The sequence below is a fragment of the Chiloscyllium plagiosum genome, chromosome 28 (assembly GCF_004010195.1).
Source record: "Chiloscyllium plagiosum isolate BGI_BamShark_2017 chromosome 28, ASM401019v2, whole genome shotgun sequence".
In the NCBI taxonomy this organism is placed as follows: Eukaryota; Metazoa; Chordata; class Chondrichthyes; order Orectolobiformes; family Hemiscylliidae; genus Chiloscyllium; species Chiloscyllium plagiosum.
Genome location: NC_057737.1, coordinates 21,554,222 through 21,582,116, shown reverse-complemented (window position 1 = coordinate 21,582,116; position 27,895 = coordinate 21,554,222). Strand labels below are relative to the sequence as shown.

The window sequence follows — 27,895 nt, the reverse complement described above, 5'->3', positions numbered from 1 at the left end:
TTCTCATTAGACCTTTGCATACAATAGACCACAAAACCCCCAAAAAGGCCAGTGTAAACAGAGTAAAAGGTTTAATAAGTTACAAACATCTACTTCTGTTTTATACTTTAATCATCACCAATACGATATTCATTCACTTATAGTTGGGCAAGATCTTATCCCCAACCCAAAGATAATTGTTTAGATATTTTCTAACCAACTTGCTCAGACATGCTATGACTCACCTCCAGAACAATTAGATCTTCTACCCAGGCCTCTTGGCTCAGCGATAGAGGCCTTACAATAAATTGCTTATTTCTGTTTCATTCATTCATTGGCTAACCCATTCCTAATTGTTAAGGGTCAACCACATTACTGTCACATGTAACAAAAACCAATAAGTCAGATTGTGCAACAATTGACAATGGTCACCATTAGCTTTTAATTCCAGAACACCATTTTCCATCATCTGCTGCAGTGGGACTCTGAACTGAAACCCCCCCACAACATCTGCCTGCAGATTTGGATCACTAGCACAGTGACAATACAACTATGCCACCACCTCCCCTCAAATAATTACTTAGGTATTTTTTTAATCAACCTGTTCAGTGGTGTTAATACACACCTCTGTTGGAGGTGGGACTTGAATTCAGGCTTCCTGGCTCAAAGGTAGGGACACTACCAGTGTATTACAAGACCCTCAACAAATAATTGTTTATTTATTTTCTAATAAATCTGTTCAGTGACATTTTTACACACCTCTGGAGCAGGTGGGACTTGAAACAGGAAAGTTATTAGCCCAGCAATAGGGACACTATCACTGCATCAGTGCAGCGCCCTCAGTCTGCTTTATGATATTTTCCTAATTGACGTTTTCAGGGATGTCATTACACACGCCTGGAGCAGGTGGGAATTGAACCCAGGCCTCCCAATTCCTGAAGAAGGGCTCATGCCTGAAACATGATTCTCCTGCTCCTTGGATGCTGCCTGACCTGCTGCGCTTTTCCAGCAACACATTTTCAGCTCCCAGTTCAGAAGTAGGGATACTACCATTGCACCTTCAAACAATTGAACATAGAACAGTACAGCACAGCACAGGCCCTTTGACCTTCGATATTGTGCCGACCTTTTTTCCTACTCTAAGATCAAACTAACCTACATACCCTTCATATTACTGCCATCCATGTGCCTTCCCAAGAGTCACTTAAATGTCCGTAATGTATCTGACTCTATTACCACTGCTGGCAGTGCATTCCATGCATCCACCACTCTTTGTGTAAAGGACCTATCTCTGACATCTCTCCTAAACCTTCCTCCAATCACCTTCAAATTGTGCCCCCTCATGATAGCTTTTTCCGCCCCGGAAAAAAATCTCTGGCTATCCACTCTATCTATGCCTCTCATCATCATCTTGTATACCTCTGTCAAGTCACCTCTCATCCTTCGCTCCAATGAGAAAAGCCTGAGCTCCCTCAAACTTCCTTCATAAGACATGCCCTCCAGTCCAGGAAGCATCCTGGTAAATCTCCTCTGCACCCTCTCTCAAGCTTCCATATTCTTCCTATAATGAGGCAACCAGAACTGAATACATTATTCCAAGTGAGGTCTAACCAGAGCTTTATAGAGCTGCAGCATAACCTCACCACTCTTAAACTCAATCCCCCTGCGAATGAAAGCCAACAAACCATACACCTTCTTAACAATCCTATCAACTTGGTTGGCAACTTTGAGGGATCCATGGGTATGGACACCAAGATCCCTCTGTTCCTCCACACTGCCAAGAATCTTGTGTTTCACCCGGTAATGTGCATTCAGATTCCACCTTCCAAAATGAATAATTTCATACTTTTCCAGGTTGGACTCCATCTGTCACTTCTCAGCTCAGCTCTGCATCCTGTCAATGTCCCATTGCAACCTACAACAGCCCTGCACACTATTCACAACTCCAACAACCTTCGTGTCATCAGCAAACTTACTAATCCATCCTTTCACTTCCTCATCCCAGTCAATTAAGAAAATCACTAAGAGCAGAAGTCTCAGAACAGACTGCTGCGGAATACTACTTGACACTGAACTCCAGACTAAATAATTTCCATCTACTACCACCCTCTGTCTTCTCTGTATCCAGACAACCAATTTTCCCTGTATCCCATGCCTCCTTACTTTCTGAATAAGCCTATCATGGGCAACCTTATCAAATGCTTGTTTAAATCTATATACACCACATCCACTGCTCTACCTGTATCAATATGTTTTGTCATATCCTCAAAGACTTCAAAAAGGTTTGTGAGGCATGACATGCCCTCACAAAGCCATGATGACTATCTCTAATCAAATGATGCTTTCCCAAATAATAATAAATCCTGTCTCTCAGAGATCTTTCCAATAATTTGCCCACCACTAATTTAAGACTGACTAGACTGTAATTCTCAGGGTTATCTTTATTCCTTTTTTGAACATTTGCCACCTTCCAACCATCTGGTACTCCAGTGGATATTGAGGACGCAAAGATTACCGTCAAAGGCGCAGCAATCTCTTCCCTCACGTCCTGTAGAAACCTTGGGTGTATTCTGTCTGGCCCAGGTGCCTTATCTATCCTCATGTGTTTCAAGATCTCCAGCAAATCCTCCTTCTTAATATCAACCTGTTTGCACATATTGTTGCAATATTGCGTGCAGTTCTGGTCTTCCTATCAGAAAGATGTTGTGAAAATTGAAAGGGTTCAGAAAAGATTTACACGGATGGTGCCAGGGTTGGAGGATTTGAGCTATAAGGAGAGGTTGAATAGGCTAGGGCTGTTTTCCCTGGAGCTACGGAGACTGAGGGGTGACCTTATAGAGGTTCATAAAATCATGAGGGGCATGGATAGGGTAAAGAGACAAGGTTTTTTTCCGTGGGGTTGGGGAGTCCAGAACTAGAGGGCATAGGTTTAGGGTAAGAGGGGAAAGATATAAAAGAGACCTAAAGGGCAACTTTTTCACTCAGAGGGTGGTACTTGTATGGAATGAGCTGCCTGAGGAAGTGGCAGAGGTTAGTACAATTGCAACATTTAAAAGGCATCTGGATGGGTATATTAATAGAAAGGGTTTGGGGGAAATGGGCCAGGTACTGGCAGGTGGGACTAGATTGGGTTGGGATACCTGGTCGGCATGGACGAGTTGGACCGAAGGGTCTGTTTCTGTGCTGTACATCTCTATGACTCTATGACTCTGTCAACCTGTTTCACGCTGTCCTCACAAACATCAAGGTCCCTCTCAGTACTAATAGTGAAACAAAGATTTCATTAAGGACCTCCCCACCTCCTCTGCCTCCAGGTACAAGTTCCCTCCATTATCCCTGATCAGCCCTACCCTCACTCTGGCCATCCTCTTGTTCCTCATACAAGTGTAAAATGTCTTGGGGGTTTCCTTAATCCTACCAACTAAAGCTTTATCATGCCCCCTTCTCGCTCTTTTAAGTCCATTTTTCAGTTTATTTCTGGCTACCTTGTAACCCTCTAGAGCCCTATCCGATCCTTGCCTCCTCAACCTTCAGTAAGCTTCCTTTTTCCAGATGTTCCACATCTCTTGTCATCCAAGGTTCCTTCACCCTACTCTCCTCTTCTTGCCTCTGTGGGACAAACCGACCCAGCACTCGTAGCAAGCGCTCCCTAAACAACCTCCACATTTCTATCATTCATTTCCCTGAGAATATCTGTTCCCATTTTGTGCTGCACAAATCCTGCCTAATAAAAATGGAATTTCCCCCCCTCTAATTAAATACTTTCCCATATCATCTGCTCCTATCCCTCTCCATGATTATAGTAAAGGCCAGGGAGATGTGATCACTATCACTGAAATGCTCTTCACCAACAGATCTGACATCTGACCTGGTTCGTTGCCAATCACCAAATCCAATATGGCCTCCCCTCTAATCAGCCCATCTAAAAATTGAGTTAGGAATCCTTCCTGGAGACACCTGACAAAATCTGCTCTATCCAAACTATTTGCACTGAGGTGGTTCCAATCAATGTTAGGGAAGTTGAAGTCACCCATGACAACAACCCTGTTACTTCTGCACCTTTCCAAAATCTGCTTCCCAATCTGCTCCTCAGTATCTCCGTTGCTATTAGGGGGTCTATAGAAAACTCCCAATAAAGTGACTGCTCCTTTCCTCTTTCTGACTTTCACCCATACTGAGTCAGTCGACAAACCCTTCTCAACGACCTACCTTTCTGCAGTGTGAAAGTACCCCTGATTTACAATGCTACTCCCCCGCCTCTTTTACCTCTCTCTCTATTCCTTTTGAAACATTTGAACCACAGAACATCCAACAACCATTCCTACCCCTGTAATATTCAAGCCCCGTAATGGCCACAACGTCATAGCTCCAAGTACTGATCCATGCCCTAAGTTCATCACCCTTATTCCTGACACTTCTTTCGTTAAAATTGACACACTTCAACCCATCACATTGACTGCAACTTTGTCCTATCAACTGTCTATCCTTCCTCACAGACTCTCTGCATGCTGTATTTGCCTGTTCACCAACTACTCCATTCTCTGATCCATAGCTCTGGTTCCCATCCCCCCTGCCAAACTAGTTTAAACCTCCTGAAGAGCTCTCGCAAACTTCTCACCCAAGATATTGGTGCACCTCCAGTTCAGTTGCAACCCGTCCTCCTTGTACAGGTCTCCACTTCCCCAGAAGGTGTCCCAGTGATCCACATTGCTTCAATTTTTCTAACAAATCTGTTCAAAGGTGTTATTACACAACCCTGGAGCAGGTGTCACTTAAACCCAGGCCTTCTGGTCCACAGTTCGGGACAAAACCACTATGCCACAACAGGGACCCATCAAATAACTGCTTATTATTGAGTGTTTAATGGTATTCTGGGGATGGGCATTTACAGGGTCCCTACCTATGCTCATATACCCTACCTCTGGGCCAGGTACAAGTTCCACTTGCTGTAGTGTATGCAGTAACATTGCTGAACACGTTGATTAGGAAAATACCTATGCTCATATACATAGGATCAGGCTGAAAAGTGTTTTGGAAGTCAGGCACATGATATGGAGTACCTCTGTAAATAAAAATGCATCCCCGGGAGGAAGAATCCCATATAAATACGGGTTTTGTTATGACTTGATATAACTTTACTTCGAATGCGTATTTATTTATTTATCTATCTATCTATTTATTTATTTTCTCTTTTTTGGTTATTGTTAGTAATGTAAGACATTGTGGTCATTTTTTTATATAGAGAGTTTTCTTTTTTATATTTTACTTTGTGTTTTGGTAGTCTATAGAATAGATTAGTAGTTAGTTTTTTTAAAAAAATTATATTGGTGTTGTTATTATATTGTAAAGTGGAATATACTATTTTGGACAAATTTTGTAAAAAAATCTCAAAAATCTTTTTTCTCAATAAAAATATTTATTAAAAAAACCCATAAAGACCAGTCTCCATCTGTATCCATCATGATCTGACTATATAAATCATAATACCCAACTCTACTTTTTGTCATTTACATAAATGATTTAGATGCGAGCATAAGAGGTACAGTTAGTAAGATTGCAAATGACACCAAAATTGGAGGTGTAGTGGACAATGAAAAGGGTTACCTCAGATTACAACAGGATCTGGACCAGATGGGCCAACGGGCTGAGAAGTGGCAGACGGAGTTTAATTCAGATAAATGCGAGGTGCTGCATTTTGGGAAAGCAAATCTTAGCAGGACTTCTACACTTAATGGTAAGGTCCTAGGGAGTGTTGCTGAGCAAAGAGACATTGGAGTGCAGGTTCATAGCTCCTTGAAAGGGGAATCACAGGTAGATAGGATAGTGAAGAAGGCGTTTGGTATGCTTTCCTTTATTGGTCAGAGTATTAAGTACAGGAGTTGGGAGGTCATGTTGCGGCTGTACAGGACATTGGTTCGGCCACTGTTGGAATATTGGTGCAATTCAGTTCTCCTTCCTATTGGAAAGATGTTGTGAAACTTAAAGTGTTCAGAAAAGATTTACAAGAATGTTGCCAGGGTTGGAGGATTTGAGCTATAGAGAAAGGCTGAATTGGCTGGGGCTGTTTTCCCTCGAGCGTCGGAGGTTTAGGGGCGATCTTATAGAAGTTTACAAAATTATGAGGGGCATGGATAGGATAAATAGACAAAGTCTTTTCCCTGGCATCAGGGAGTCCAGAACTAGAGGGCATAGGTTTAGGGTGAGAGGGGAAAGATATAAAAGAGACCTAAGGGGCAACGTTTTCACGCAGAGGGTTGTACGTGTATGGAATGAGCTGCCAGAGGATGTGGTGGAGGCTGGTACAATTGCAACATTTAAGAGGCATTTGGATGGGTATATGAATTGGAAGGGTTTGGAGGGATATAGGCCAGGTGCTGGCAGGTGGGACTAGATTGGATTGGGATATCTGGTCGGCATGGACGGGTTGGACCGAAGAGTCTGTTTCCATGCTGTACATCTCTATGACTCTATTTATTCATTCACAACAGCGTCGGCTCCTGAGTTAGTACACAGATAGCATCAATATTCTAATTAATAAACAATCACACAAAATATCTTGGACCTTGCAAAATAAATGTCAACTAAAAACAAGCACTTGATTGCCTGTCTCTGCAATTTCAGGTATCTTTGACCAGTTTGCTAGAATTTTCCATAGAGCTGTAAACAGCTCTCAACATCTATTGCAAATTGCATAAATATGTGGTGAATCATTGTTAGCAACTAGCCACAAACAGTTCAACAAAAATATAGTTTAATACCAAATTCCACTCTGTTAAATTACCTCATCTGGAAGGCTCATAAGAATAGATGGTTTGGGAAATAGAAAAATTCACACTTGTGATAAATGGGACTTTTCTGGAACTGAGATAGAATTGAAGGAATTTCTCTCTGCATTTGGAAGGTTTTGGGTTTGATCTGGAAGCATTTAATGCTGGCTCCATGTGTGTTGCCAAGAGCGGGAGTGCACGAATAATAACCATTGCCTGATGTTTCACTAACCCAGTGTTCATCAAACTGGCTGGAAACAATGTTTTTCTAAGCAAGAGTGGGAAAAGCAGAAAAGGGTACAGACTTCATAAAATTTCCTTGACAACTTAAAATAAGAATTGGATATAGTAACTGCTGTGGTGTCATTGTGAGGATGTTCTGACAAATCATGAAAGTTTGCTGTGAGAACCAGAAAGGCTGAACAGGTAAAAACTATGCAAATGAATTTGCACGAGACAAGAGTGACCACAGGAATCCTCGTTTCATTGCTTTCTGATTCAAAGCCTAAAACAATCTTTCTATTGCATGACAGTTGTGGTAGCTGCACAAAAATCTTATAGACTGGTCTCCAACAACCAGTTGTAACCCAGAAGTATATTTCTGTCATCATTAGCAATATCCAGCATGTTTGCTTTCAGTGTATAATTAGGTGTGTGAGACCCACACGTCAGGAAGAAAGATGCAGTGGTTTTTGTCGAGGTATATCCTGAATAGCTCCGTGATGCGGGACTCAATGCTCAACGGTCTGTGCCCCAGGACGCACACTGAGACAAATATTAACTGCATCTGGAGGACCATCAATTTGGTGAAAGTCGTTCTTTGGTCTTGCAGAACAAGGAGTTGACCTCATCTGAGTGTTGCAAACTGGTACATTCCAAGGTCCAGGACTACGTGCTGAGGGACACACTAAAGTCTGGCACAGTGAGGAAAGAGCTCTAAGGTCTTCCTACTGAAGGTAAATGGGGGTCTCTTCAGTTACCATACCCTCTTGCTGCCCCAATGTATGTAAATATAGTGTTGTATGTGTAAGAGAGGTTTTTGATTTTTTTGGATAGAATCAAACTCCAGTGTTTGTTTGTTTCCTTGATATACTACGGTACAGAACTGAACTGCATCTGTGACTGTGTGTGTATATGTATATATATATATATGTATCTCACATAAAGATTTTTTTATGAATAAAGTATATTTTAAAATTTTTAAAAATCAATACCACCAGTAGGGTCCTCAACACAAATCCCTTACTTTGGTTTATTTTTGAAAAGCAACATGCTTTTGCCTCTTCATTTCAACCTTTGCTCAATGTGTCAGCAACTCCCAAACTTATATTAATATGGCTAGTTACCTAGCTACACCTAATTGTAGCACATTACAGTTTGCCATCAATAGTAATGTGTGTGCACAGAGCTATCTTAGCAACCAAGCATTATTCAAACTTCCAACAACATAATGGAAGATCCTTAATGTTGAACAAACAGACACAGTCTATAAAATTCAACAAGTACAAGTACGAAGTTAATAAAATCTTCTTGGCATATAGCACACTATTTTTGTGCTTTGTAAAATAATAACAATTTTTATTCCCTAATACTGTAATTACTAACTGTAATTAGATCCATAATGATATGATTAACATATAGATTATAAACCTTCACTGGAATTCAAACACTGTTGTGTAAATGTGTTGTGACTAACAGGCTAAGGCATGAATATGTTAATTGATACAGCTCACACAGTGTTAACTAATCGAGATTTGTCTTCTTTATGTGAAAAGAGATTTGTGTCAATTTCTAAAAGCGACTTACATTTCTCCTATCCCTTGAACGTAATACATCATACAAAGGCACTTCACAGCCTTATAAAGCAAAATTATCCATCCATCTATAGAAGGAAGGTTGAGGGTAAATGATTCAAAGTTTGGTCAAAGGAGCATTATTTAGAAATAGAGAAGCAGAGAACTTGCAGGTAGTGGTGTTCCAATGCATCTGCTTCTCTTGTCTTTCCTTGTGGTAAAGTCACAGGTTTTGATGGTACTGTCAAAGGAGCTTTGCTGAGTTGTAATGCAAATTGCAGATGTTACACAACTATACACTTAGTGGTGGAGAGAATGAACATTGAAGGTTGTTGATGTGGTTCCAATTAAAAGGGCTATTGTGTCCTGGAAGATGTTAAACATCTTGAGTGTTGTTCAAGTTGAATTCATCTAGGCAGATGAAGAGTATTCCGACACACACCTGACTTGGTCGACAGGGTTTTAGGTGTCAGGAAGTAACTTACTTGGTGCAAAATTCTCAACTTCTGACCTCCTCTTGTAGCGACAATATTTATTTGACGGGCCTAATTCAATTTTTAATCAATGGTAAGCCTCCAAGATGTTAATAGTGTGATATCCCATGATGGTGATGCTATTGAACATTAAGGACAGATAGATGGATTCTCCCTGCTTAGAGATGGTAATTGATTGGCACTCGCAAGGAGTGAAATCCTAAATGCTGTTCAGTTCTTGTTGTCTATGGTCAGACACTTCTTCAGTATCTTGAGGGGTGCAATCATCTGTGAACATCCCCACTCTGATCTTATGATGAAGGAATGGTCATTGATGAAGCAGCCGAAAATGGTCTGGACTTGGACACTACCCTGAGGAACTCTGACAGTGATGTTCTAGGACAGATATGATTCACACCCAACAACCACAGACCATCTTTCTTTGTGTTAGGTTTAACTCCAATTTGTGGGGTATTTTCTCCCCGATTCCCATTGACTCCAGGTTTGCTAAGGCTTCTTGATGGCACACTTGGTCAAATGCTAACTTGATGTCAAGAGCAGTCACTTTCATCTCACCTCTGCAGTGTGGCTCTGAAGTCCACATTTGGACCAAGACTGTAATGAGGTTAGGAGCTACGTGACCCTGGCAGAACCCAACCTGAGAGTCAATGAGCAGGGTAATCATGAGTAAGTGCTGCTTGATATCACTGCCGATGACACCTTCCATCACTTTGCTGATAATTGAGGGTTGACTGATTGGCGGGTTCGAGTTTGTCCTGGTGCAGCCATATCTTGTGGTCTAGACTTGAACTTGATTCACAACTTCACTACTCTCTGGGGTAGAGAATTCCAGACATTTCTACAAGAAGAAATTCCTTTGAATCTATTCTAAATGAGTGTTCCCTGATTTGAGATTCCCCTATTAGCAGAAATACCCTCTCAACATTTACCCTTGTCAAGTTTCCTCAGAATCTTGTATGTTTCAATCTACATTTGCAGTTACTTTCCTGTATGTTTATAGTTCCGTGGACAACTAAGGATTTCTCAGGCACATTAAACAGAAAATTGAACCCCTAAACTTTCATATATGATTAACATATAGATTCACTAAAATTCAAACACTGTTGTGTTTTGCAACCCACATAGCCAGACAAACTAACATGAAAGGGTATACAGTAGTGGGAAAGGTCACAGATGTTTATGAAGCATTGTTGTTATCGTACCCTTGGAATCAACTCTTGAAGGCAAGTAATCCCTTCACTTCATACTCTGCTTATCTGCCATTTCTCCCCTCCCTCTTTTTACTGCCAGCAATTTTCACCTGTCCATTTCTCTGTCACCTTGTGTCCTTCATGATCTCTTTTACTTTGTCTCATTATCCTCTCTTCTTTTCCCATTCTCTTAATCCTCTCTCTCTCCCTTTCATTTACCCTTTCCTCTTGCCCACTTCATTCTCCCATTCTCAGTCCTTCATTATCTTCTCTCTCCTTTATTGCCCACTCTCTTCCTTGTCTATCTCCGTCACTGTCCTCTATCTCTCCCATTTGTTCATCGCATTGCCTTTCTCTGTCTCTGCTTCCCTCTTCCCTTCACTGCCATCTTTCCTTCTACTTTTTCCCACTTGGCACCAATCCTACTCGCAAATGAAAGTAATTCTAGCTGGTATATAGTTTTGTGAGAGAATTGTTATGTTGGTGAAACTTCCTTCCAGCAGTAAGTAATGGCTAATCCTCCAGCCATCAACAACATAGTAGGAGCAGCAGTGGGGTACAAGGGTCCAAAACAGAGGTGTTATGTTAGTGAATGTTTACATGGGGGCTGGTCCCCTGAACTGTTCTCACCATGCGAATGATGCTCGCCATAAACAAATGGCACACTGCTACTCAACTATTCTCAGTTTAACCAAGCTAGACACCTCAGTATATAGATTCCTGAATGATTGATAGAATGTTAGCACCCATCCCCCATCACTGGTGTGCAGGCACCTGTAAACATGCAACCAGGGCAATTAGCCTTCAGGTTCTGTTTCATCAATGCCTCTCCACTCTCCTTTAGAAACACAACTAATCAATTATGAAAGAGCTGCTTATGTTGGTTTATTCTAACAAAACAATGGTCTCTGACAAGATGCTACAAGTTTGTTACCGGGCTTGCTCCTGCGGTGGTTTTAAGGGAGCAAAGGATTCCAGAACACTTCACAGAGAGGGACTGGTAGGTATTGGGAGAGATGTGTCAATGGCCTCATGTCCCTCTAGGGGAAAAAAACCCACTGAAATAACAAGAATCTAGCAAGGATTCTCTATGCAAAGGGTTCTCCTCATCACATATTTTAAGCAGACAGCATTTTTACTTTTTTTTGTATTTACTGTTTACCTTGAATTGAGTTTATCTTTAAATATCATTCCTGTCTTAGGAAAGGCACAATAAGCTTTTTTTTCTACATATAGATTTGAAACTTATTTAAGGGACAAATACACAGGTGTATTCCGCTCCCCTCCCCCCCCCTCCCCCACCCCATTATTTACAGGAGGAGGAACCCTGGCACTGATTACAGATTCATGGATCCACATTATCTTCTGCCATGAATTAGTTCGCTGCAGTTTTTCATACTTAAGAGTTACATAACCAAAAGCAGACAAACTGAATACCGGCTGTGTTCTTCTGTAAAGTTTGGCTCAGAAATCAGGCAGAGTAACCACTTCCCAATGGCTGTCCCACCCTCCGAAGAACTGCCAACTAAAACCCTCACCGAGATTGTAAGGAGTCCATGCCCCTTATGTGTGGTCTTGCAACAGCTTGGTAGAAACTTCCAGCACACAGTGGATTCTGAATTACCCAGTTCATGGTCTCATTTCTATCCTTCCCACCATACTTTTGCCAGCTTCTGAAAGAGTTCAGAAATCTCAGCCTCAAAATACTGTTTACTGGCAGTTACTGTCACCAATGTCGAGATGCCCTGAAGAGTTCCTTGTCTCTCACCATCACATCTAATTTATTTAAGTCTTGCTGAGACAGACATCTAAGCATTGTAGAACCGGTAAAACGCAAGGAACACATAATAAAAGGCCTGTCCACACATTCCCTGCTTCTCAGATGTCACAGGCTGTTGCCAGGACCTCCAACGTTGCCGCATTCCTCTTTAGTTAGCTCACTGCAATAGACATGTGATCATTTAAGGTTACAAGGTAAAAGCTACTGCTGAAGGAAATCAAATTATAACCCAGTTATCTAGCGAGAACAGTGTAATTTCAGTCAACACACAGAACTCTTTTTATTCAATTTTGCTGCTGCTTATCATGCCTCACGCACTTGCAAATGCATCAGTCAGAAGGTGTGGAAAACAGCCAAGATTTTTGTAAGAAAGTGCTTCTGAAGATACAGAAAGAAAACTTCCTCTTTCAGAAAAGAAAACTTTAACACTGTCATTTGCTCACAAGGCCCAGTGAATAAAGCTATTTATAGTCTCTGCCCATTACTGAGAGAACAACACATGTATTGTCACTGCCTTCAAACCACCTCCAACCCAATTTTAGCCATTACTCATTGCCAAAAGCTATTGATTTTTGGCCCAAATTCAAAACCCTTGCCAATGGATTTAAAAAAATGGTGGGAGACTGAGGAGGCTAAAACAATACCTATTTGGCAAGTCTAGACTGCATGTTTGAAGCTGTTCAAAATATACAATTCGGAACCTGTGGCTGACTCTGCAGCCATTTGGATATGCAGCATTTTATCTTTTGATCTTCTCACGTGAGCACCTGGCAGCAAATTAAACTTTTAAAAAAGTCTACCCAGCATTTACCTGATAATGTTGATGCTGATACCTGTCGCTCCAACTGCTGAAGGATCATTGTAAATGAAATCAGATCATTATGCACAGCTCGGAATGATATCCTGACTCAGGGCAAGAGGCCTAAAGAAAGGGGTATACACCTTTCCCCATTATAATGTGGCACCACTCTCCCTCCGCCACACCAGCCTTACCCCCAAACTGAAGAGGAATGCAGTAATGTTGAAGGTCCTGGCAACACACTGTGACATCTGAGAAGCAGGGAATGTGTGGACAGGCCTTATATTATGTGTTCCTTGTGTTTTACCAGCTTTACAGTGCTTAGAGTATTTCTGAGCAAGACTTAAATAAATTAGATGTGATGGTGAGAGGCCGGTAACTCATGAACTGGTATCTTGAACATCCCAGCACCTTCTCTCCTTCACTGGAGTCCCCAATTCCTCCCTGACCAAAAACTCCTATTCACCTCTACATCCTGAAACCATGATCTTCTCCATGGGACCTGCTTGTTGTCCTAGCAAGAGCCTCTATTACATTCTAGCACTGCTGGGATTAAGCTGCCTACCAATCACATTGAAACAGATGTTAGCCAACGTGGAGGTCGAACCCCTCTGTTAATTAAAACCAAACTCCCAGAAAAGCTTGTCTCACCTCATAATCTGTCAAAATGTGTGTGAGTGACAGAGAACTCCTAAATTGCACTGCTTAAAGAAAAACAACAATTTTCTCTATCAGTGAACATTAAACAGAAACTATTCAAAAATCCAAGCTCCCCCATCTGATCCCAACTCTAAAATAATATGCTACTCCAATAGCAAACTTATTGAACATTACATTAACTTAACCTCAAGACCACATAGTTTCTGTCTTCAGTGTTTTCACCTTTCCAGCTGCTGATCTCCCTGGTTCATGTTATTTCATAGTAAAAAAGATGTTTCACGTGAAAGGTACTTTTGATAGAGAGTGTTTTCTAATTTCTTCGAGAGTAAGATATTAGATAGGCAGTTGCTCTTCTGCTCTGATCGATGGCAGTTGCTTTCCCTCTAATCTTCAAAATATCGGGTTTGTATACCCTCAATGCTTCATTAAATTCTTATAAATTGATTGGTTTCCAGTCGTCAAAACAATAACATAAAAAGTTTGTTGGCTTCTGGTATCCTGGGCATAATTTCCCGGGGACGGCACGGTGGCTCAGTGGTTAGCACTGCTGCCTCACAGCACCAGGGACCAGGGTTCGAGTTCCACCTCAGGCGACTGTCTGTGTGAAGTTTGCACATCCTCCCAGTGTCTGCATGGGTTTCCTCCGGGTGCTCTGGGCTCCTCCCACAATCCAAACATGTGCAGGTTAGGTGAATTGGCCATGCTAAATTGCATATTGTGTCAGGTGCATTAGTCAGTGGTAAATATAGGGTAGGGAAATGGATCTGATTGGGTTACTCTTTGGAGGGTCGGTGTAGACTTGTTGGGCCGAAGGGCCTGTTTCAATACTGTAGAGAATCTAATCTAATAATTTAAACAAATTGGTTAAATTTGAATTGTTCTCAAAACAACAACCAAAACTCAGGTATCCATTTAACAGCCAGTTGTTACATGTGGTTTTTTTATGGAACAATTCGTCTCCCAGCCTTTCCATTTGGGCAGCTGAGCCTGCACTTTAAGTTTATTTTAAAATTCAGAAAACTCTTTCTATTTTAAAGCCCTGTTCTAACCTTGCAAGGCTGCTGCAAGTGCATCACCCCTTTTTAAGGTCAGTGGACTCCTGTGGAAGGGTCTGTGAGAAATCTCTTCATGTAAGTGATGAAGAACTTCCAGAAATTCAAGCTTCAAGTATCAAAGTCAAATATTTGTGTCACGAGTGTAAAACTTTCTAAAGAAATGAGGGCAGCTTTGAAAGTGGGCCAAAATTGTCCATGAACCAAAGATTGCTGTGTCAGAAGTCCAGATCTTCAGGTTTAGAAAATCCAGGCTAAATATCTTTTGCTTTTTAATTTTGATTACACTTAAAAAGAAAGTGAAACTCTGAATAAAGTGACTATTTAACGTAATTGGGATAATCCAATCAGTGAAAGACAGAATCACCTTGACAGCAGAACAGCACTATGGAATGCTTTGGACCTTTGAAAAGACAGGAAATATCACTGATGTTCTGTAATTGTCCAAATGATTACCAGTTCAAGTTTTGATGTCAAACAGATTTAGTTTCACCTCAGAGTGGTAATTAGGTTCCATTCTAATGCTCACAAACTGTGTAGGATTGTAATATTTTTGAATAATTAATACTTTTGATTTGATTAAGCAAATGAAGAAGTAAATTATATTTTGTTTGAATGTGGTTAGTTGTAAACATTTTTGATAAGGGAGAGAGCAGTTTGGCTTAGGTCATAAGTAACATCATTGGTTTATGGTTTAATGGAGAAAGTGAGGACTGCAGATGCTAGATATCAGAGTCGAAAAGTGTGGTGCTGGAAAAGTACAGCAGGTCAGGCAGTATCCAAGGAGCAAGAGAGTCGACATTGTGGGCATAGGCCCTTCAGCAGGAATGATGAAGGGCTTATACCCGAAACGTCGACTCTCCTGTTCCTCGGATGCTGCCTGACCTGCTGTGCTTTTCCAGTGCCACACCTTTCAATTTATGGTTTTATGGCTCATGCTGATGTAAACTTGGGCTAACACATGTAAGAACTGCTTTCAGGTTAAAGGCTTTGGCTCAAGGACATAGATATATATTAATATGGCTTAAAATATATAATAGGCCTATCTGTATATAAGTTAGGTTCTCTTGTCAACAGTTTGATCCTTTTAGATATATCAGTTTGGACAATTTAGAATGTTAATTTACATACTGCTTAGCATGTAACTATTTCATCAGATCCTTACCAAAGGAAAATGGAGGTAGTAAGCTGAGAGGAACAAGGTATCATAAAATAATCCTACAAATTCTTGGCATATCAAAGAATGAATGAAGAATAAGTAGGATATTACTAATATTTTACTGTTAAAGAAACCACTCAGGAGTTAGACAGACACTAGCCAAACCATGATTGACGACAAACTTTCACGCGTGGATAGGTCAATTAGAGCTCAGGATGTCTTGGAGCAGGTGCCCATAATAAAGTCTGGGTTTTAGTAGCTCGAAGAACAAGGAGGAAGACTGAAGAGTGAAGCAGAACTTCAACTGACAGGAACAAGAAACGTGTGCCCAGTCAATAAGTGCTGTGCTCTGGCATCCTGAAGCAGACAGTGAAAACCAACTGCTTTTATTAAGTATTATTTTCTTTTGTACTTGTTATGGTAAACTTAGTAAATTCTGTGAAACGTTTGAAAAGATTTTCGTACAGGAATGGGCATTGTAACTATTCAGAACTGGTAAACTTTAGATTGGCACTCTCTTACAGTCTCGAATTATAACTGACGGAGGTTTTCACTTAAAGTTGTTGTGTATCACAAAAGTATTATGAAATTTACCTCCTTCAATGAAGTAAACTTAGTATTCTTAATGAACATCTCAGAAAAGGCTTACCCAACTGTTCCTGTCCGGTCGTCCTGACAGGCACGTCTCACTCTGGGATTAAATGTGGCCTTGGTATGGAGAGCAGCTTCTTTTGTGAAACACTGGAAAAAAAATGGGTGTCAACTCACGTTGCAATAATATACTGAATTAAAATTTGAAGATAGATTTTAATTAAATTCAATGATAAGTATGTGCTGAACTGGTCTGACTAGAGGGAGCAACAGTTCAATGCCACTTTGCTAAAAAGGGAACACAAGCAAGGCAGTGGGATGGCTCAGTGGTTAGCACATTTTCACCATGTCTGCAAGGGTTAGCACCAGGGGATCCAGTTTCCTCCCACAGTCCAAAGATGTGCAGTTAATTGGATTAGCCACGCTGAATTTCGTACAGTGTCCAGGGATGTGCTGGCTAGGTGGATTAGCCCTGGGAAGTGCAGGGTTACAGACATAGGGTAGGGGAGTGAGCCTGGGTGGGATACTCTTCGGAGAGGTGGCCTACTTCCACACTGTAGGGATTCTACGATCAAGCAGTGGAGTTGCTGCTGTCAATCTCTGTCTAGTTTCCTGTGCCGGGCTGCATATGTCAATGGATCTTATGTGAGGACAGCAGAAGGTTGTGGTCATGATGGTTTATCCAGTTGAACAAACAGCTGGCAGCCCAATACACAAAATCCACAGTCTCCTGCACAGAAAGGTAGCATGGACATGCACTGAATGTTAATCTGCATTAGCCTCGTCAAGAAAGAAAGGGCAAAATTGGGAAACAGTTCAGAAGTTTCCTCGCTTTCCCATTTTGTAGTCAGACTTTTTGCTCCTGCTGACCATACCACTGAGTCACAAGGTTCTAATTTCAAGTCCCACTTCAGGTCTTGAGTGAAATAATAATGGTTGATACGTGACACCGCAGTGCAATACTGAGGGAGAACTGCACAGTTAGAGATGCGATATTAAACATCTGGCTGCTCGGGTAGAGAGTCTATGAAGCTATTTTGAAAGGAGAGCAGGTGGTTGAACTCCTTTGTCTTGGCTAATATTTGCCTCAATCGATATAACAAAAAAGTGATTATATGGTCATTGCTGCTTATGGGAGTTTGCTCTGTGCAAATTGGCTGCTACGGATCCTACATTGCAACAGTCAACATACTTCAAACACACCTCAGCAGCCATAATCTACTTTGAGTTGCCCAGTGTTCATGAAAAGTACAACATACAGTAAATGAGATAGCTCCTGAAACACTACTACAACTGGTACATTAGGTTAAAGTGCAGGCTACATCTTGTTAAGTGATTAGTTGCTTCTTTTACGAATTGTCCCGTCCAAGTGTGCACAAATGGTTCCAAGCCCCAAACTATAAGACTGACTGCTAAATTTGTTGATGGTTGAGGAAATGTAATTCTTTGCTGCATTGTGATCATACATAAATAAAGGTAAACATTGTGCTGGAAGTTTAAGTACAACACATTCAATTTATTACCCTACTCAGTATAATGTGCGAGTAGTGTCAATATGTCTTACTATGGTACCTTCACACAGTGCTGGCTCATTATGTATATTGTCTTGCCCCAAACATATTACAACTATGTGATTGCACACGTGTTGACTGCATGATTTCTTCACAAATTGTCAGCCCAATGATCTGTTTTCAGGCAGCACTCAGGTTAACAATAACATCTGTGAATCTCCGCCTCAAATGTTATGTCAATTTGATCAGGGCAGAAATTTTAAACCAACGTGGAGGTCATGTTGTGAGTGATAAGGATTGCTGAAGTGGTACTTTCTACTGCTCTTCAAGCTCAACAAAAATAAAGGAAGAACACATTGAAATGTTTTCTGAAGACAAAAATCCTCAAACATCCGCTTTTCACTGCAAAATACAGTGACCAACATTTTGAAGCTGATCTTTTGTTTTGGTCAGTGAGTGAGTACGGGTCAAACCATAACAAGACTAGATTAATATTAGCCTTGCAGTAGGTCTCTGGTTCTATATCCCTTAAGAACATAAGAAATAGGAGCAGGAGAAAGTCATTTGACCTTTGAAGTCTACTCCACATTCAATACAGTCATGGCCCAATCTCCTAATTTACTTCCATCTCTCCACATTATCCCTATATCCTCAAATAAAAACATAACCAACATGAGCAGGACTAGGCCATTCAGTCTTCTCCTTCAAAGCTGCCCCACACAATAGCAATTATGGATATCTCCTCAAATGAACAAAATCTTTGAAACCTCAAATTCACTCTTGCCTCCACATCATTCTTCACTGTGCTCTCATTTCCTGTATGTTATCACGTTCTGTCTTAGGTCCAATGCAGTGAAGTGATCTTCATATTTTGCCAGTTTAGACAGCACATATCTGCCCATTCCACTAAAAAATCTTGTGAAGTTGTTTTATAAGGATAACATGATTAAAACTTAAGTCAAATAAATTGCCATCTAAATTGTTACAGTCTGGCCATCTATATGTTCGGTTAACTGCAGCCCTGCATAGGGTGAGCTTGTATGAAGGGCTTAAGATTTGCTTGTACATAGGATCTCCGAGGGACATTCAGCCAGGGATAAGCTCCTGACATGAAATTATACTGCAGCTTTCTTTAAGTTCACTAACTTCTCTCTGGCCTGATTCCGTACGGCAAATACAACTGACTCTGCCTGAAATGATCTCCCATGACGAGTGAGGACAGTGTCCTTGGCCCATTAAAGGAATCTTTTACCTCACTGCTTAAAATGGTAACCTCTGTGGTTTTGGTGTAAAATCAAATGTTTTTTTTTCTGAAAACCTCTATTTTTCATGGTGTTACCTCTCACGGGAGAAGTACTCTGGAAATCAAGCCCTGTTATTCTGGGAGTCATCACAAAAGTTAAAGATTTCATCAAAATAGACAAAAATTACCTGTCTTTTTAGACCCAGGCTAACAGAAAGCATGGACCAAGAATGACTACATATTAGAAATAAACTGATTCTAGCTACAGGTAGACACTATTACGTATTGATATATTGCTCTGTTAGCTAAAACTCTAATCCTTTATAAAACTCCCTCTACACACATGCACACACACATACAGAGAGAGGCAGAAAAATATACATCAGCATTATGGGTGAAGGGAGATACTGGGAAGGCGGTTCAATGGTCTATGTCCACACATTGAACTGATTTTTTTTTGCTTGCCAGAGCTTGGTATTCTTCAATGTCTTATCTCCAGACACTGTTCGCTTTCTTGCAGAAGGCACAGAGTGGTTGGTTCACAAATTGCAAAGTCTCTTAGCTATTTCATAAGCACAAAAGAACCAGGAGCAGGAGTAGACCATCTGGCCCTTTAAGCCTGCCCTGCCATCAATAAGATCATGGCTGATCTTTTTGTGGCCCCAACTCCACTTACTCACTCTCTTGATTAAAAAGGACTAGCATACAGTAACTGGTGAGGGAAAATAAACTGGCTTTAGGCATTTTTTTACTACTGATGGAGAAAGACACCATAGAGTCAAAGAGTCATACAGCACAGAAGTAGACCCTTCAGTCCATGCAGACCATAATCCCAAATTAAACTAGTCCCACCTGCTTGTGCTTGGCCCAAATCCCTCCAAACACTTCTTATTTATGTATTTATCTGAATGTAATAATTGCACCCACATCCACCACTTCCTCTGGAAGTTCTTTCCACACACGAACCACTCTGCAAAAAAAAAATATCCATCATGTCTTTTTTAAATCTTTCTCCTCTCACCTTGGGATTGTACCCCCTCATCTTGAATTCCCCCACTCTGGGAAAAGACACCTGCCATTCACCTTATCTATACCCCTCATGATTTTATAAAACTCTATAAAGGTCACTTCAACCTCTTACGCTCCAGTGAAAAAAAACCCAGCCTATCTATCCTCTCCATATAACTCAAACCCTCCAATCCCAACAACATCCTGGCAAATCTCTCCTGAACCCTCTCCAGCTTAATAATATCCTTCCTATAACAGGGAGACCAGAATTGGACACAGTACTTCAGAAGAGGTTTAAAAGAATCTGCCCATGTCCTTCATATGCCGGCTTATCAGCTACTTTGGAGCCAATCTGATAGTAGATAGATGGTCGTTGTCATCAACAGTTGGTCACAACTTCCCAAACCAATTAGCTACTTGTTGCCAGCAGAATCTCACTTTGTACATACCCCCTGGTGCCAACTCATCGGCAATCAGCTTCTTCCAATGGCTGAGCAAAACAGCAGTGTAAACCCCATTTAACATGAGTTTTGGTCAATTATAGAGTCGTAGAGATGTACAGCACAGTAACAGACCCTTCAGTCCAACTTGTCCATGCCGACCAGATATCACAACCAAATGTAGTCTGACTTGCCAGCACCTAGCCTATATCTCTCCAACCCCTCCCTATTCATATACCCATCCAAATGCCTTTTAAATGTTGCAATTGTACCAGCCTCCGCCACTTCCTCTGGCAGCTCATTCCATACACATGTGTGTTTTCTGTGTGAAAAAGTTGCTCATTAGTTCTCTTTTATATCTTTCCCCTCTCACTCTAAACCTATGCCCTCTAGTTCTGGACTCCCCCACCCCATGGAAAAGTCTTTGCCTATTTGTCCTATCCATGCCCCTCATGAACTTCTATAAGGTCACCCCTCAGCCTCCAACACTCCAGGGAAAACAGCCCCAGCATATTCAACCTTTCCCTGTAGCTCAAATTCTCCAACCCGAGCAACATCCTTGTAAATCTTTTCTGAACGCTTTCAAGTTTCACAACTTCCTTCCAACAGGAAGGACACCAGAATTGCACGCAATATTCCAAAAGTGGCCTCGCCGATGTCCTGTACTGCCGCAACAAGACCTCAACCCCTATACTCTATACTCTGACCAATAAAAGAAAGCATACCAAACGCCTTCTTCACTATCCTAGTAGTTTTTTTTAAAATGCCGAAGTCTCTTCCACAATCTTTGAGTTTTGAAATAGTCCCTCTTCCATTTCAGTCCAGAATCAAAAATACAGAAAAACAAAATGATAAAAACTTTACAATAACTTTATCAAGAATAACTACTGGGTTCCACTCTCCTGAGAAACTGCCACAGGTTAAATATATTGTTTTAATTCATTTGAATGCTGCTCAGCAATCCAGTGCTCTATCAATCAGCCAGCTGGGTAGGTGGGGAATTGTACAATCTTTGACATGCAATTCAATATTATTTAAGGTGGGCATGATTTCTCCCAAAAAACTTCAGTAGTTTGTGTTAAACTCTGAACAGGACACCAACATGGCGTTTTAGACTGATATATTCATATTGTATTATGTGTGCGTTAGTTGAATACTTAAACATTCAGACTTTGCTGATTCTGGCCTGCAGACTTTAGGAAATGAATAAGCAAGACCACACAGTAAGAAATAATCTTGGCTGTAACTTGACAATTAAAGTTTTGCCTGCAAATAGAGTGAAAGTAGTAAGTGAGAAAAACATTCTTGTTGAAAGACAAGTCTAGGCTGGGACCAAAGGAGCAGTAAAGGGTTTTTTGATGTTTCAAATCTTTTTGAAGAATAAGAGCTTCGGGTAATTTTTGAAGAGCAATTTCCTAAAACTAAGACTGATGTAAATAATGTTGGAGATCATTTCCAACCAATACATGCACAAACATGTAGGGCCCCAATTTAGGTGGAATAAATATTGTATCACTCATAGTACTGAGACGTGCAGCATTTTATGTTTTTTGTTTGTATTTCACATTGCTATTTGTCTGTGTGAATAAGAAGGAACTTGAAATTAAAGTGAGGGACCTCAATTGTAAGAATGCTTGGCAAAATTCCTGAGGTAGAGGAGCAAACAATTATTTTAAACCACAGGAAAGGGAAATACAGACAAATGCATTGTCTTATTGACAGCATAATTTCAAGACTATCACATAAACCTCATGATTGTAAAATCATACCTGTAACAACTTAAAATTACACTAGTAGAGACACATAATGAAGCTCAGCAAACACAAACTGTATGTACTTAGTCATAGCTTGACCTGGTACATGCAGGTCTACTGCCTTTATTTATTTTTCAATTTCTCTTCTATTTCCTCCCTTCCTTACCTGAAAGTACAGCCTCATGCTAGACCAGTTTTACAACTCACCAGTCCCTCAGCTAGATACTTACATCAGCGTGGATAGCAAATATCGCTGCAAGCAATCACCCAAAGGAATCATCAAAGCCAGGATCAATCATGTCCTTACATTCAGCACATATTCACTTTGTAGCACTGTGTTTCAAGTATACTTCATTATGTTTCCTCCAGATGGTGAAGATGAGAAGATGGTGATTATTATAATGTGATCAAAATAAGGGCCAAAATTTTCTATCATGACCATTTTTATTTGTAATGGATTCCTTTGGTGTTATGATCAGAAAATCATGACCAGGGTATTTTGAATTAGTTTGCTTTGTTAAAAAAGTTATAAAGGCTGCTTTAACTGTACAATAGGGGGATTTATTTCAAATATTGAGAGCCAATTGCTTTGCTATTGTCGAATACCCTGTGTTTTTCTTCTCTGGAATAACATGTATAATTCAGATATTTCAGTCAAACCTGTATCAATATTATGTTTAGTGATTGTTTGCTGCATTTAATTAATTTAAACAGGAAGCCACTTTGGTTTCCCCAGGAAAGCCATTTACAGATGTGCCAACGAGTTCCCTATAAATGTATAAAGCAAATTATCTGAAACAACAAACAAAAACAAAGCATTATTCTGAATGCTGGGATTTGGATAAGCAGAGAATTCTGCAATGTGTGTCTTACTTACAGGAATTCCATTATTATATGGTGCACTCGCAGCTGCAAGATGATCAAATCTACTTAATTCTTGCAAAAAGTATCTTTTTACAATCCACAAGCACTAATGATTTGCTAATGATTGGAAATTCTTAGAGCGATACTGCGGCACGTACCACGACCCTGAAGCCCCATTTCATATAGAAAAAAAAAGTCTGTAAACCATATCACCATTGGGCATATTGAAATATTAAACATTTTGCTAAATGTTATTAAATCAGGTGCTGAGTTTGTGTACAAATTATTGTTAAGCCCTATGGTTGACGATATGAGCAAAATTCAGCTTTTTAAAAAAAAATGCATTCATGGGATGTGGGTGTTGCCTAATCCTAATTACCCAGAGGTCAGTTAAAAATCAATTACATTGTTGTATATCTGGAGACACATGGAGGCCGGATCAAGTAATGATAGCAGATTTCATTCCTGAAATAACTGCACAGAGGCCAGTATCCTGTCACCAAATCACTCTTTATTAACATGTGCACCATACATGGGCTCTGACTAGCCAGCTCAAAGCCAGTCCCTGGACTGAGGAGACCTTCTGAATAACTATATCTGTCAGCCATTGCTCCAGGTTAACAACCCCAATCAAGGATCTCAGTCAATGAGATCTACCTGGCCCTGGTTCCAATTATTACACTTCCCCAAAGGGCTTCACGACATCGAATGAGTTTTTAAACAATCGATGGTGATATTTTCGTGGAAACCATTAGGCTAGTTTTTTATTTCAGATTTGATTGAATTAAAATTTCTGCTGTAGTCGGATTTGAACAGATCTTTCGACTATGGCTCCAGAAGACTAACCCACTAACTTTACCACTATACTATCATCTCCTTCAATATAGCTACTGCGGCATCATCACTCACAGATAGTCCAAGACTTATGATTTCCAGTCTTTGCTGTCAAACCTCAGATAACTATCAGCACTATTACAATGTTATTTTACATCATTAAGCTCTCACCTTCACTGCTTGAACTGGGAGACTGACAAACAACATCCGCTAATGCTGTATGAATCTGACACATGCTGTCATATAAAAACTTACGTTTCAGCAGTCTGTTTCATTTTACAATTGGATTATTTGAAAACTGGCTATGATCCTTATATTATCAATTTCTATATTCCTGCATGTTTACCAAGGTGAGATTTTATACTGAAATTTGTGTTATATTGTGTTCTGTTATATACAGTTTTATGCCGTGCTAGAACCACGTAAGTGATGGTTCAAACAAGAACGAGAAGTCTACTTTACCGAAGGGAGATCCGGTATGATTCGATCTCTTCTGACAGGTGGTAATACACTCATGTTTGGCTACTGCCCTGTACAGAGGAAATACAATAGAAAAAAATGTTATCAAAACAAGCTCATGAGCAACACTGATTTATATAATATACCTTCTGCTAAAGTGTTTGTTGTTTGGTCAATATCCAAAACTAATCTTCTTTCATATAGATAAGTTACATTGACAAAATGGAGGAGATTAACATAATAAAACAAAGAACTGCAAATGCTGGAGATCTGAAACAAAACAGAAACTGCGAAACTCAGTAGGTCATTGTCCGTTCACTCTGGTCACAGTGCATGAGATTATTGTAAAGAAGTGAAACATCAATGATGAGGATGCAGTTGTGAGTTGGAATTCTCCCTTGAAAAGTTACAATTTGATAAGACAGCTTTTATCTAAACACCATGGCAGAACAGAGGGGAACAATTTAATTTAAGTGTTGGATGGGAGCGGTAAGGTCAGGGAAATATTTCAACAGGACAGTCCTGGGTTGTAATACATTAAGTTATGAGGAGGGATTGCATAAACTGGGGTTGTACTCCTATTATAAAACAAGAAATGCAGAACATTGAAAATCTGAAACACGAACAGAAATTACTCAAGAAATTCAACAGGTCTGGCAGAATCCGTAGAGAGAGAAATCGGTGGCAGAATTCAATTCACAACTGTATACTCACCCATAGAGTACTTACCAACTGTGAAATGCAGCTATTCAGTCACATTATTGACACTTTATCTCCACAGGTGCCAGAATTGCTGAGTTTCTCCAGCAATTGCTATTTTTGGCTATATTTCCATATTTGGAAAGTTACAGTTGAACTATTAGAGGCATTTAATGGGATTTACTATGATACATACAGAGACTTGAGTATATTTAAGACGGAGATAGATAGGTTCTTGAGTATCAAGAGAGTCAAGGGTTACGGAGAGAAAGCAGGAGAATGGGGTTGAGAAACTTATCAGCCATGATTGAATGGCAGAGCAGACCTGATGGGCTGAATGGCCTGATTTCTGCTTCTATGCCTTAGAGTCTAATAGAACCTATTTCATCCGATAACAGATTCCCAACAGAAGAGCATAAGATTAAAATTATAACCTGACAATTTAGGACAAAAAAAATCAGGAGGCATTTATTCACACAGTGATGGAAATCTGGAACTTGTTTCCCCAAAAGACTGAATTCCAGATCATTTGGAGATTGAGGCTGAAGTTGCCAGAGTTTTCTTGGAGAGATCATGGAGCACAGAAACGTATCCAGAATAATGGTACAGACCAGCCATGATCTATTTGAATAGACTGGAAGTCTGAATGGCTTTCACCTGATCCCATGTCTGTTTGATAGTGTGACCAATTTCCATCTCAATGCTTGGATCATACATTGGTTAGGCACATCACTGCACCTTATGAGACAGCATCTCATTTAAATGAAAATCATGCGCATTCAATAAAGAGCAGCCATTAGCCCCATCAGTGCAATGAAGGTGAAAATCAACCATAGTTATGTGCAAATTCAGAAACCACTTCATTTAGTTTTTATTTATTTCCAGAACAGAGAGATTTTAGGAATAGAAAAATAATCAGCAACCTGTTAAATGTTGATGGATCAGCACTCTATCGACCTGCTAATTCCAAGGTGGCGGCGAACAGGACTCTCCAGCCAGAGCTCATCTGCTCCATTCATTCCATTTTACTTTCCTTCCTCGCTATTGTGTTTTTTACTTCTCAATTGTCATGGCAGGGATGGTGGCCAGCAGTCTGGAGTGAGGACAGCAGCCCGGAGCGGAGTGGGGACAGTGGCCTGTGACCTGGAGCGGAGTGGGGACAGCGGCCCGGAGCGGAGTGGAGACAGCGGCCTGTGGCCTGGAGCAGAGTGGGGACAGAGGGCCGGAGCAGAGTGGGGACAGTGGCCTGTGGCCTGGAGTGGAGTGGGGACAGCGGCCCGGAGCGGAGTGGAGACAACGGCCTGTGGCCTGGAGCGGAGTGGGGACAGCGGCCCGGAGTGGAATGGGGACAGCACCTCAGAGCGGAGTGGGGACAGCAGCCTGTGGCCAGGAGTGGGGACAGCAGCCCAGAGCGGAGTGGGGACAGCGGCATGTAGCCCAGAGCGGAGTGGGGACAACTGCCCGGAGCGGAGGGGGTCAGTGGCCTGTGGCCTGACACAGAGTGGGGACAGCGGCCAGCAGCTGGAGCGGAGTGGGGACAGAGGCCCGGAGCGGAGTGGGGACAGTCACCCGCGGCCCGGAGCGGAGTGGGGACAGCGGCGTGCGGCCGGAGCGGAGTGGGGACAGCGGCCGGAGCGGACTGGGGACAGCGGCCCGGAGCGGAATGGGGACAGCGGCCTGTGGCCAGGAGTGGGGACAGCGGCCCAGAGCGGAGTGGGGACAGCGGCCCAGAGCGGAGTGGGGACAGCGGCCTAGAGCGGAGTGGGGACAGTGGCCTGTGGCCTGGCACGGAGTGGGGACAGTGGCCAGCAGCTGGAGCAGAGTGGGGACAGAGGCCCGGAGCGGAGTGGGGACAGTGGCCCGCGGCCCGCGGCCCGGAGCGGAGTGGGGACAGCAGCCCGGAGCAGAGTGGGGACAGTGGCCTGTGGCCTGGAGCGGAGTGGGGACAGCAGCCTGCAGCCAGAGCGAAGTGGGGACAGCGGCCTGCGGCCTGGAGCGGAGTGGGGACAGCGGCCTGTGGCCCGGAGCGGAGTGGGGACAGCGGCCCGGAGCAGAGTGGGGACAACGGCGTGTGGCCCGGAGCGGAGTGGGGACAGCGGCCCGGAGCGGAGTGAGGACAACGGCCCGCGGCCTAGAGTGGGGACAGCGGCCTGGTGCGGAGTGGGGACACTGGGCTGTGGCCCGGAGTGGAGTCGGGACAGCGGCCCGCGGCCCGGAGCGGAGTGGGGACAGCGGCCCGCGGCCCGGAGCGGAGTGGGGACAGCGGCCCGCGGCCCGGAGCGGAGTGGGGACAGCGGCTCGGAGCGGAGTGGGGACAGCGGCCTGTGGCCCGGAGCGGAGTGGGGACAGCGGCCCGCGGCCCGGAGCGGAGCGGGGACAGCGGCCCGCGGCCCGGAGCGGAGCGGGGACAAAGGCCTGCGGCCTAGAGTGGGGACAGCGGCCTGGAGCGGAGTGGGGACACTGGGCTGTGGCCTGGAGCGGAGTGGGGACAGTGGCCCGCGGCCCGGAGCGGAGTGGGGACAGCGGCCCGGAGCAGAGTGGGGACAGCGGCCTGTGGCCCGGAGCGGAGTGGGGACAGCAGCCTGCGGCCTGGAGCGGAGTGGGGACAGCAGCCTGCGGCCCGGAGCGGAGTGGGGACAGCGGCCCGGAGTGGGGACAGTGGCCTGTGGCCCGGAGTGGAGTGGGGACAGCGGCCCGGAGCAGAGTGGGGACAACGGCGTGTGGCCCGGAGCGGAGCGGGGACAGCGGCCCGTGGCCCGGAGCGGAGCGGGGACAGCGGCCCGCGGCCGAGAGGGGGGACAGGGGCCTGGAGCGGAGCG

The 27,895-nt window shown here is 42.5% G+C and overlaps 1 protein-coding gene across 2 annotated transcripts in view; it reads right to left on the bottom strand.

The window, feature by feature from the left end:
- rab34a (RAB34, member RAS oncogene family a) overlaps positions 1 to 27,895 on the bottom strand; it is a 58,571-nt gene that overhangs the window by 26,108 nt on the left and 4,568 nt on the right. For both annotated transcript variants that reach the window (XM_043718482.1, XM_043718483.1), the window contains exons 2-3: positions 24,381 to 24,448; positions 16,323 to 16,414 (exon numbers count right to left, since the gene is read on the bottom strand). In XM_043718482.1, coding sequence (XP_043574417.1) covers positions 16,323 to 16,414; positions 24,381 to 24,434 — 146 coding nt within the window. In that variant the 5' untranslated portion in view covers positions 24,435 to 24,448. The remainder of the gene's footprint in view (positions 1 to 16,322; positions 16,415 to 24,380; positions 24,449 to 27,895) is intronic.